Source organism: Lottia gigantea (assembly GCF_000327385.1).
Source record: "Lottia gigantea unplaced genomic scaffold LOTGIsca_62, whole genome shotgun sequence".
NCBI lineage: Eukaryota > Metazoa > Mollusca > Gastropoda > Lottiidae > Lottia > Lottia gigantea.
In genome coordinates, this window is record NW_008710115.1 from 1,410,927 (window position 1) to 1,424,004 (window position 13,078).

The window sequence follows — 13,078 nt, forward strand, 5'->3', positions numbered from 1 at the left end:
TTTGTAGATTTTGTCAAGGCTTTTGACTCTATTTGGAGACGGGTATGATATACAAATTTACAGAATCAAGTTAATGTATTGAATTTGATATCGTCTATTTTCCTTCAGCAAAATATAGTCAGATCTATAGGCCTTGTTAAAAATATACATTCGAACACAGGCTGAAACAAGGATATGTCTTAAGTCCTACTCTATTTAATATATATATATATATATGAACGACTTACAAATATATTTAACTTAATCTTCTTCTTTCTCAGTATTGCATGATAACCATGTTTCCCATTGATTTTTTATTTAGATGCTTTTAAGTGAAGCATGACAGATGCAAGGAAATTTTTCGATGTATTTCTTCATAATCATGATGCTGTTACACCGGAGATCTTTACAATGACCAAGGTATTATGAACTTTGTCTTGTTCCTTGACTTCAATAGCCATTGTTCTTGTATCACATAATGCAGTGATTTGATTAGGTTATATGCCAATCAAAGCCCTCGACAGAAAAACTGTACAATAGGGCTTATAATTTACAGACTTTCTTTTGAGGTTCCTGATTGGCTGTTTTCGCTAGCATACAATCCAATCAAATCACTGCATTCAAATACTTTCTTGAATAGTGGCTATTGTTGTCGAGGAATAACATGATGTACTAGGTCTTGAAGAACCAGCTGAGGTATTCGGCAGACGGAAATCCAAAACACGACCTCCCCAAAGTGCTGGTAGATGACAATCCAACCCACAACCGAACTATCGCAATCCCACAGTACTTGTAAATTACATCCAACCTACTGCTTATATTGGTATAGAATGAGGCTATTCCAATGCGACAGCCATGTGGTAGCCTTCTGGTGCAGGAGCACTAATGCGATTATAGCAGGACATTTTAAACACTATTAGTCAAAAAGTTACCTCAACCGAAGATTCAAATGTATAAAATCTTCTTTTCCAGAATTCTGCATCAAATACCAGAAAATAGAGGCTAAAATAATTTGCATATTTGAAGAAAACTTGTCAGACAAGGTGATATACATCCACTGGAAGCTTTGATTATAAATAGGAATACTTGGCAGTACAGAAACAATCACAAGTATGACATATTCAACCTTAAGTTTCGTCAAAATTCGTCAAGACGATAGGTGGGTATGCGCTCCAAATTCCATGTATGCATATAAATAGGTTGTTTTTTGTCATGTTCCTATTTTTCTATGTTAACTGCTTTTTCGGACATTTGTGGATTGACGGAAGGGCATTCATGATGACAATAGATATACACATTTGATGTGGAGTATAAAAAGAAAAGAATTATTTGATATTGGCAATGATATCTTGTAATTAGTACAATAACAGAGCAAGCATTGATAAATGAATTTTACAATTTCAAACGATGAGACAAGACAAAAATAAAAGGATTATTCCTTATTTAGAAACCTACATTTAATTCCACCAAGCTTTCTACAAGAGCTTTCTACAACACCGTTTGACTTGAGAATTAGAAAGTTCTTTGGTTTTGTTCATCTTTAAATTTTAGGATAAAAATCTATGGCATAAGTAAAATTTATTAGAAAAATTGATCCAGATACATTGATACAAGAACTAGTCAAATAAATTTGTTATGCCTCACAAACACAAGAAATTATAAGTTAAAATTAGAATATCCATAACCCACTACCGGTACTTAATGTTTATTTCTTGTAAGATCATTGTTCATGGTTTGCTTAGTGATTCTGTTTTACAATGAGTCTTGCAAAAACAATTTGTCAAATTTTTAACATGTTAATCTCCGAAGTAAAGATAAATTTTGATCAAGAGACCAGTGTCAGTGTTGCTGTTCATATATTGAAAGTATGAATGAAAGTTATAATATAGGTGATCTGATCAATATAAATTAATGTAAGGATTTCTGACAGAATACACGTAATATAAAAGTGCTCCCCATTCCTAATTAATTCTAAAAGTAAACACAAATTAAAAATGAATCAAAAAAAGAACAGAGAGCTATAGTGATCTTATTTTCATTTTGATTAAACAAAGCAATAACCTACATTTAAAAATATCAATTATTACCAACAACCAAAGGTAAACAACTCTTGGTAAAATATGGGGCCACTCAAATGAAGAGTTCTGGACCAGACTTTCAATAAAACAAGTTGGAACAGAGTTTAGAACATGTTCCATTTGCGCCAAAAATAGTAGGTGTAGACAGAATTCAAAGTGGCGGAGAAAGAAATAGATTGGAACTTTTGAATATAACATAATCTGCTTAAAAACTGGCCAGAATTGAAACAGACAGAGCATGTTCAGAAATCAAACGCAACCAAAATTTATGACAAGTACTGAAGTTGAGTACACATATTTGTGCATTTTGGAGACAATTCACTTTATTTAAAGGTAGAATAAATAGTTTGACTATAGAAGCCAGACTAATACTGTGATGATTGTTATTTAAAATACCTTCTCTTCTTCATGTTTGAAATCATTTCTGGATGTGCAATCATCTTAGCTCAAGATCTTAACCATTTAAATATCAGAATATTTGAATAAATAGCAGTTGATTGCATGATTTCACGACTACATGACTACATTTAATTATTACCAAAGTTTTTTTTATATATTGTTAAAACTCATAAAATATTAACTGAACGCTGTTGCAACAATAATGATCTCCAGTGCATACTATAAGCTGATGGTAATAAGATCTCTTAAAACAGAAAGCTATGACACCTCTTGTTTCTTTTCAGGATATCTTATACATTCAAAGGTATACTATCTCTTAGGACAAAAAAACTTGGCCAAAATGAGTCTTTTTTCATCAGTGAACTTACCTGGTGTCATAACTATAAGACATTATCCCTCTATAATCCGATAAATCCATAAAACTAAATAATAATTCATTAAACTAAATAATTTTGAAACATGTTTAGAAGCGTGGTGTTTCAGTAATTGTTTAGTTTAATGGATATATTGTCTTATATAGAGATTTTATTCTTTAGTCATTGCACCTGATAACTGATGAATATATACACTTGTTGTCTAAGTTAATGACTTTAAATTTTATGTCCATTCTAAGAGGTAGCATTCCTTTTAAATTTCAAATTTCAAATCAAACATAATAAGAACATGACAACTGAATAAAGGAACATTTCAACTGAATATAGAGATAGAGCTTACATACAAAGCATAAACAATATAAATTCTTCCAGACAACTATATAGAATACTTAATCAAGGCCTTAAAATGCTGTACCTTACTTATTACCTTATAATATGATCTAGATTTTGATTCCTTTCTTTTCCTTGATTACAGCATAATATAAAATTAACACTATATTAATGTCTCTTATCATGTAGTCTTTGTTTCATAACAATATATATATATAATACACAACATACAATAATCAGCATTATCTTTGTTGTAATAATCTGTCAATAGCTGCATTCACATCTCCTGCTGTAGCTGTTAATGCTGAAACAAACAAATGTGTTCAAATGGTCAAATTGGATAATATATGGACTCACTGTTTCATCCTATTCCCATTAGATATATGTAAACCATTATTGCCACAAATTGTCCTGGCTGTTGTGACAGTTAAGAATATTTGAAAAAGATTTTCTTGATAAAATTTGAGAAAAAAAAAAGTCATATATCGATCTGACAAACATAATTCAATGATTTGAAAATCCTTTTATTATAATAAACCAAAATTCATTCAGATCTTGTATATTGCCAGTTCCTTGCTCATAAGGTAAGAAAACAAGGGCTTTATTTGTACATTGGTTGTTCTTGGCAATAGGGCTAATAAGGCAGTAAAGATCTTTGCTCACCTTGAATGTTTGCTTGTCTATCAACAAAACCCATGGTAGTTAATTGTTCGAGTTGGGAGGCAAATCTCTGCTCTGGTACTTGGTTCTAAATTTAGAAATATATTTTGGATTAAAAACAGTTCAAACCCATCATTTTAAATGTCAAACAACAATTTTTATAAATATATAAGTTTCATTTATCTATTATGAGTTAACTTCCTTTCATTTACAGTCCAAATATAGGCACCACATCTTTAATAATCAAAACTTCAAATACAATCAATGACTCACAATTTGTCCAGCAGCCATCATCTGCATCATTTGAGCCATCATGTTATTAAACTGATCACCAGTTGGGTTGGGAACAGGCACTGTACCAGGAGCTGGGGTGGTACCTGTAGCAGGAGCTGTACCAAGAGAAGGAACTGTACCAGTTGCTGGTGTTTCTGTTGTTGTTGATGGTGAGGTTGCTGTACCAGCAGCAGGACTAGCAGGTGTTGTTGTTGCTGAGGCTGGTGAAGCAGGTGATGCTGTTGTTGCTGACTGTCCTGTTGTTGGAGGTGCTCCAAGAAGCCTGTTGAATGATAACAGTAAACTTATTTATTTCAATATTTATTTCAAAGTACAAAAAGTCTACAAATATCCTGATGATTTGTCTAAAGAAACCTGTGAGGCATTAAAATTGGCAATTAAATAGGGCATGATTTTGATTCTTTTTTTTCATAATTAGAGGGTATCTTTCTTAATTTGAGGATAGTAAGTGCAAAAACATATCTTACCCTGGAGTTAAACCTGGTGCCTCAGTTGCTAATGTCTGCATTCCTTGTTGTATCTGCATCATAGCCTGCATGGCCCTTGGATTAGTTAACATGGCCTGCATATCAGGATTCTGCATCTATAAATTGATAGCAACAATAATCAACATTAGATACATGTTATAAATGATATGATGATATAGGTTCAGGAATGTTCACAATGACCTGAACCATTCTTACACAATAGTTATCAAAGTTATTGAAGTTATTGGTAATCCTGGTTATTCCAAAGTCTAAAAAACAAATCTAGAAGGATGCAATATAAAAACAAGTGGTATATTAGCATCAGATAATACCATACATGTGTACAGGTCAAGAAAAAAAATCTGGAGATTTGGTGAAAAGTCGGGAGATTTTTCCAAAGCGCGTAAATTCATGATTTTGAAACTCCAAATTGATTGTTTTTTTTTCACATAAGCCTTAAGCCTTGTAAATTAATTAAAGTGATCATAGGCCTACATGACACAGTTAACTTAATTAAAATTAGCAAATCTATAATAGAGATAGGCCTACTCAGGCAAAACAACTCTAGAAATAGTGCCTGATATTTCAGGTTTAGGACCCAAAAAAATTTAATATTGTCATTCTTCAGTAATGATTGGATCAAAAATAATGTCAAGGTGAAATGAAAACAAGAATGATCCCAGACTGATAATGCTGTACTCCATTATTAATAGGTATATATAACAGTTGTAGATGAAATCAAAGTATTTGAAGAAGGGCATTTCAAAATGACTAAAGAGTTAAATAGATCATTAGAAGTCTATTCATCAGCCTATTGATTGGTATACACAAAATATCATTGGTCAAATGGCTTTTAAAATGAAATAATTACCTGTTGTATTAAAGTGGGCATATGTTGCTGAAAATGTTGTTGTAACTGAGGATTTCCAGCAAACATTGGGTTACTACCTAATATCTAGAAATAAAAAAACACAATTTTTGTTAGGAATTACCATCCAAGAATCTTTGTAGATTTGATCAGAGTGAGCATAATTATATTCTCAATGCTTTTGATCAGTTTCTTTATGCTTTGAGTACTTGTTTTATATTCTCAGATAGGAAATATTTTAGTAATGATCAGTTTTTTGTTGCTGTTGTGTCACTGGGTCAGTTTAAATCATGTGTATACATATATCATAATTGACAGCTTTATATTATAAACACCTTCAAGATACTATAACATGACCACCTTGTGTTAATACAAGTTGAAAAGATAACTTGGGGAGTGAAACTCTGGTATTTGATCCCAAATCAGAAATCCAGTAAGAATAATCAGCACAAAGTGATCCATGTGGCACTGAAAAAGGATCCAAATAACTATTTAACTATCAACAAACCTGTTGAGATAACTGAGGATTAGCTGACATTGTCTGTAACATGGCCTGCATGTAAGGAGCCTGTAACATATTCTGCATCATTTGTGGATTCTGTTGCATCTGTGTCATGAGACTCTGCATTCCAGGTGTATTGAACATGCCTATAAAAATAATCACAATATCTGAAAGCCCAATTTGAATACTAATAATTTTCTTTAATACATTTTTAGTATCTAGTTTCCATTGTGATAGGTGAATAGCATGTATAAAATCAGAAACTTGCCATTGTGGTAACTGGACTGAAAAGAAATCACCTATACAACAATACAAAAAATTGATTACAAGAAAACTTTTAAGGGTTTTCACTGGTTATTATGTTCACTTTAAAGTACTTACCAAATGGACCTCCAGTTTGAGGTGTAAAGTTACCAGTAGTAGATGAGGTATTAGTTGTACTACTAGTATTAGTTGTACTAGTTGTATTGGATGTGGTAGTACTACTACCAGCAGGTGCCCAGGGATTTGGTAGCGGTGCTGTATTTTCAAGACCTCTTTGACTATCAGATGATGCTATGATAAAAGAATAAGTGACAAATTTTCAGAGCAATAATGTAACTTCAGTGGAAACATTTTGCTTTAATAGCATAAAGACACACAATCTAGAGCTATCAACAGCTTAGCTAAAAGCTGTTTCTGAGACTAAGGTAAGATTGTTCCATTGGATGGGGAAGCTCTTCTTTAACAAAACTATTTTAATTTTCATCATTATCATCTGTAGTTGGACATGCTAGAGTTACTTACCACTTCCATCCTGATTAACTAAAGAGGCAAATGGATTATTTCCAAATCCTTCTTGAGCAGCATTCATCATTGGTTCCTGTACATCACGATACATTCTCTGTAACGCATTAAACCCACCAGGAATACTCTGGAACATAGCAAATTTACATATTGAAGACATGATTATTTCCAATCAAAATTAAAGTTGGATATTGATTAAAAAAAAAAGCTTAATAACTATCTCCAATTGCTATACAACTGTCATAGAAGAAAGTTTCGATATTGTTTTTTATCTTCCTTCCAACCAATATCTTACCTCTAAATTACTCATAGCTCGATCTTGTGTCCTCATTAATTCTTGTAACATAGAGGGGTTTCTGGCTAGTTCCATAGTCTAAAAATATTAAGTATATATAGTAAGTATGTAGCATGTATGTGGGACTCTTTGATAAGTAATAAAACTTCAAAACATATTATAATCGCATTAGTGTTTTGTAACTAAATTACAAAACACTTGATCATTTGGCAGTAAAATTGGATGCAAATTAACCATTTTGGATTTACACAACTTCTTGAAGCATCAGCTTTGACATCAAAACATTCATCATGATGCCAGATCTAACTTGGAATCTCTATTTCGTGTATTTAAACCAGATACCACTCTGCACTTGTTATTGTTAATAAATTACACTGACCTGTCTCATTAACTCAGGGTTATTCAACATATGAGTTATTTCTGGGTTTCTCTGGAAGAAAAGGATAACATTATAAATTCAAAAATACATAATTAGTATAAAAATACATAATTAGTATAAAAATACATAATTTAGTATAAAAATACTTAATTAGTATACAAAATATTAAAACTGAACTTGAATCATGTTGTTACTCAGAGTTTCACGCTATGCGATACTTGTCCAACTTCAGTAGGGATGCAGGCTGAAAATTGGTAAGTTGTCTGAAAATCTGATTCAAGTTCTGTTTTACTATTTTTATATTGCTCTACAATTCATGTATTGAGCACTATTTCCACACTGAAAATATGTCTACTGTAAATTAGTATACCAGATTTAATCGTCAAATAAAAGATGAAGATTAAAAAAGATTTTCATTGTAAATTAAGATGTGTTATATCTCACATCTAATATATTAGTGTGGGTGTTCTCAAGTTATTTTTATGATTATTATTTCCATACCTCCATCAATTCTCTCATTTGTGGATTATTCATTAATAGTTGTCTCATAACATCTGGACTGGACATCATCTGTTGTACAAAAGGATTATCCATCATTTGTCTCATCATATCTGGATTTCCCATCATCTATAAAAACAAATTCATTCCATCATAATTCATCCAGTGTAATCAAGTTAATTTCTTTCAAAATTCAACAACAACAAAGAATTGGAAAGATATTGTCTTTTTTCATAAAATGTCAGTAAAGGATATTATGCCATGATAATCCTTGAAGATTTGACAGCTTTCTTATCATTCCCAACTGTACATATAGCAAGAATGTGTCAACTGTTACTATAAGAAAATACAAAAATTTTATCAATTTAAATGCACAAGGACACAAATTATCATTGGACGAGTTTTTTTCAACAAGTCCAATAAAATAACAATCTTACTTCTCTCTGCATTCTTTGTTGCATTTCCATAAAATTAGCAGATCCCATACCCATATTACCCAGACCAGCTAATCCTCCTAGTCCACCAAGACCAAATGGAGTGGCATTAATATCAGCAGGCTGTGGAGCACTTGGTATCTGCAAACAAAAGCAAAACGTTGGAAACCAAGTCATTGTTTTCATTTAAAACAGTTGTAGTAAGAGAACTTGTTTTCCAATGATCCAAGATTCCTCATGGACTCATCTTACTTGAAATGAAAATGAAATGAATGGAGTTTTATGTCCTACTCTTCATCTTACTTGAGAATGATAATATTTGTCATGTGGCTAAAGCATACACATAGGGAATTATATGCCAGTATTAAACTTGCTATTGTAACTGGATACAAAAAATATCCAATCATCACTAGCAGGCAAATCATCAAATAGGTAAGCAAAATCAAATTTCATGAGTAGATAACACTTACAGGAGTTGTCCCATCTGATACTGGTGTACTAGAAGCAGCTGCTGTCTGAAACCAAAATTTATAAATCTCAAAGTTAAGACAAAGTTATTAAGGAATCTAACAATCTAATAATATGATAAGGGGTCTTTCAGAAACTTCCTGTAGTTAATCTATGTCAATATGGAAAAGGTATACATGAGAAATTATTGCCCTGTGATCTCTAGTTTAAAAGTTTCTAGTTATATATAGGCCTAATATACATATCATTTATTATCATATCATTCATATTCATATACACAGTATTCCTGTAGACATAGACCTACTTACTCTATTGGCTGATTTAATAACTAAGTGAACAACTAAACCATCTTTAATACCATGTTGTGCCAGTGTTTCACCCTCTTTCAAAATCTTTCCAGCAAAAATTAAACAAACTTGTTCAATAGGACAGCCAAATTGTTTTGAAACTTCATCCTTCAACTGATATTATCAAAAGAAAAACAATGAATCAGATAATTTGTACAACTTTATAAAATAAGCTACAATCATTTGTTTAATTATCAGTTCATTTCAAGGGGTCCTTTTGACTTTTTCAATTAGTAGTTTGTAAACCACAAATATGAAACACTTTTTCTAATATAGTGGAAGCAGAAATTTGGATCATGGTTGTTGTAAATAAATGAGTTTCTTCAAAGCTATATAGTTCATACTTCTGTTTACCCATAAGCAATAAAAAACAGTTGGGGAATGATCACAAAACTGCATAATCATGGCTTAAGCCTATGAAACTCCAGCATCAATATTCAACAATTATAGACAACATATTAATAAGGTTCTGAATTTGTAGATCATAGGTTCTGATATAATCAAATAGGGCAGATCAAGATATTCATAATCTGCCTTAATCAAAATTGAGGGATAGTCTTCCCGATTTTAACAGAAAATTTTATGAGCTGATTTTTTTTACGCAGTCGATGGGTAGTAATTCAGTCAGCAAGTGTTCTAAGAAGCTGTAAAAAAGATTAACCATACTAAACAAGGGTAGAACTTACTTCTTTTATTCCACCATCGGCTTCTAATTCTATTTCATGTTTTTCTTTAGGAGTTTTAACAGTAATTTTAATCTTAGAAGATCCAGAATTTTCTGAACTGTCCGCCATGTTGACTCGTTATGACCAAACTGTCGTGTTCACTTCCGCATACTACTTCCGGGATGATTCGCATCACAATATTGACGTTTTGTTCATTTCTCTGATATTCGTTATAATGTTTATTATAGGCTAAATATTAATGATAACGATAATAATATCACATTTTCATTAATTAAAAGATGTTATCATACTATTCTGTTTCTACTTTCACATCTAAATAATATTTATGGACATAAATTATATGTAGTCACAAAGAAAAAAAAAATAAAGATTTACCTCCCTTGTACCATTAATGATTGAAATACCATTGGAATATTCTGATCTCTCAAAAAATATCATTGGCATTGTACCAAGCACAGATCTATGATCTTGAGCAACCAAGTATGGTTGTTAGAGCATACCTAAAGCAGAAACGGGAAGTAGACAGGGCCTCATTAAATGGATTTACTAACTAGAGCTCATACATTATAGTCATGTTAGGGCCTACCCTATAATATACCGGTATGTAAATTAACAACAAAAAGCAAAGATGTAGGTCAGAAATGGTACTTTGTGTAGTAGACGGCTTGTTTGAAAATGTTTTTAAAGTTTTATCGAACAAAATAAATATAGATAAAAAGTAGAGCATTGTAAATGAACACAAATATGCGGTATTGACCAGAATAGAGTCTATGAGATGATGACCGTGTTATCGTAGCCTACTATGGTGTAACGGCAGATAGACTATCTTAGCTTACCAAACAATATGAAGAACATAACATCTCAGTGGGTGATGGTTTAGAAACACATCTAAATTCGATACCTACTGAAGTCATTGGTTCTTTTGTTTACAAATGAAAAATAAATATGGAATCAAATAAAAACTAAATGGAAATTATCATTTCGTATTAAACCCGAAGTGGTAGATAAATATTTTACTAAAAAACAAGAAAGTCAATATTAACAATTTGACTCGGATGTCATAGGCTATAAATAACAGCGATTCTTAATCTGAATTACTTTGAATTTTATTACAATACTATCAGCACCTTGTAAAAATTGACATGAAAGTGGCATTCGTGCTTCTGGTAATGGTCGTCTATGCCCATGGCGGAAAGCAGAAACAACGCGACTTTATGATGTACAGGTATAAACCAATGGATGGATACATGCCACCACTAGAACCAATTTCTTTTATACCAGATAAGATGACTTGTGCATTACACTGTCTGGATGATGTCACTTGTGGTTCGTTATCCTATTCCAATGTTACAGAAATGTGTCAACTATCAGATGAAATATGGACGTATAAGGAAATCTCTATTGCACATTTCAATGGTCATTTTTACCACTATAACCTGTATGAAAGTAAGTACACAATTTAGTGTTATTTCAAATATGTTGTTCCAATATGCCATATATATAGGACAAAAAAAGTAAATAAACCAAGGACTAACGATCCGATAAAGTAAAAGATTCCTTGCTTGACGGTGTACACGTTCGGAATGACTGGCTTTTAAATCCAGTGATTTGATTGGATTGTACTCTAACGATCACAGCCAATCAGTGTCCTGTATTCGGTGTACTATCCAATCAAACGGCCGTATTTACAAACTTCCGTAATTCACGAAAAGTGGCAACTGTAAACAGGTTATAAAAGCAGATCGTGAAGACATTGTGAATTTCAAGTCACATATTATAGACATGTTTAATTCCTTAATACATGTTTATCCTTAATTTTTAGTGCTCCAGAAGAACACCATCAGTTTACCACATGGTTACAGATGGCATCCCGATTTGGGAGTAGCTCTAAGATACCATTTCCTAAGACGATTGAATAGTTCCAATGCTGAAGATTATTGTAATGGAGAAGGGGGCAGCTTAGTGTCTATTGATATGCAGAATAAAACAGACACTATACAGAATGCACTAACAAACAATCGTAGTAAGTACCGGAGCCTCTCTTGTAAACAGAGGGTAAAACTAAACAGGCGTCTCTACTATAAAAAGATCACCCATCTACTTATAAAGATGATGTTTGGTTAAGTGAACACTAAAATTTTAAGAACCGCAATTACAGTAATATCTGAGCGAAGAAAACCCAGGTTCATATAAATACTTGCATAGGTATGAAAACAGTATCTTCTGATTAGTTTTTTTCTACATCAATCACTTTTCAGAACAAAGAGCCCGGTTCGCTAAAATCCAATAAAAAAAACGATGCACTCAAATTATACTTTCGTCGACTTCAGGCCGTTACTAGAATTCTAACATGCAGATTGTCGATTTTACGATGTGATTGGCTATGCCTGGCAGGAATGTTGGTTTATTTTGAATAATGACATAGATTTAAATTCAATTCAATCAGCTAGTGAAGCGCAACATAATATAGCAATTACAACTTCTGATGTTCTGGTTGATCTATAGAACTATGGTCGTCTGATTATCAGATTTATAAGCTGAGACAAATTAATATCATCCTATGTGTGATCTTGTTTATAAACAACATTGTTTCAGAATTGATGAGAGAAGATCTACCGTTTATGGTCAAGTTGACGAATCAAACAGAATCCGAAGAAGTTGTTGATGGTAGTGGGGATTGTAGAGCTATAAACAAGCTTGGTACTAACTACACATTTACAGCTTTACCGTGTGATTACAAAATACCTTATATCTGTGAGATTACTGCATCTACTTTGGGTATTTCAACCTTTGGTTTTTTACCCTGATCACTACAATTTGTTTTATTATCAAGATTTCGTCACATGTTCTCAAATGTAATGAACGATAATTAATAGGGCTGTAACGATTCTCGAAGTTACGATTCGATACACTAAACGATATTCATCCAACAATATGATTTATTGCGATAATTATCACGATTAATTTATTAGAGAATGAAAGAGAAAAAATAGTAGAAATTTCTAAAATTACTAACAAGTTTGTCACTATTAAGCACCTGAGAACATTTAGAAGTAAGGGATTGTGACAAAAATCTCAATTTTTAAAGTCAGAAATGAATTTTGCAAATTCTGATGTGAAAATCATACTTGGAAAATGAAAACATGACACAATCTCTTATACAAGGATTCTGTGTCATTGGTTATTAAAGGGCACTAAGAATTAATCGTGCGGATAAATCAAGATTATTTTTAT

General features: G+C 32.1%; 2 protein-coding genes across 2 annotated transcripts; one reads left to right on the forward strand and one right to left on the reverse strand.

The window, feature by feature from the left end:
• Positions 1–3,402: 3,402 nt before the first annotated feature.
• LOTGIDRAFT_128630 (hypothetical protein) lies at positions 3,403–9,952 on the reverse strand (the record flags this gene model as incomplete). Its single annotated transcript, XM_009064414.1, has 14 exons — positions 3,403–3,464; positions 3,824–3,901; positions 4,216–4,376; positions 4,582–4,697; positions 5,453–5,536; positions 5,958–6,097; positions 6,411–6,506; positions 6,741–6,864; positions 7,033–7,110; positions 7,412–7,462; positions 7,913–8,038; positions 8,347–8,484; positions 9,120–9,272; positions 9,845–9,952. The coding sequence occupies 14 exons, from the start codon at positions 9,950–9,952 to the stop codon at positions 3,403–3,405; spliced, it is 1,515 nt and encodes a 504-aa protein (XP_009062662.1).
• A 1,034-nt stretch (positions 9,953–10,986) lies between these two features.
• On the forward strand, positions 10,987–12,651 carry LOTGIDRAFT_166957 (hypothetical protein; the record flags this gene model as incomplete). Its single annotated transcript, XM_009064415.1, has 3 exons — positions 10,987–11,290; positions 11,667–11,867; positions 12,440–12,651. 3 exons carry the CDS (start codon positions 10,987–10,989, stop codon positions 12,649–12,651), a joined length of 717 nt encoding a protein of 238 aa, XP_009062663.1.
• Between the last annotated feature and the right edge of the window lie 427 nt (positions 12,652–13,078).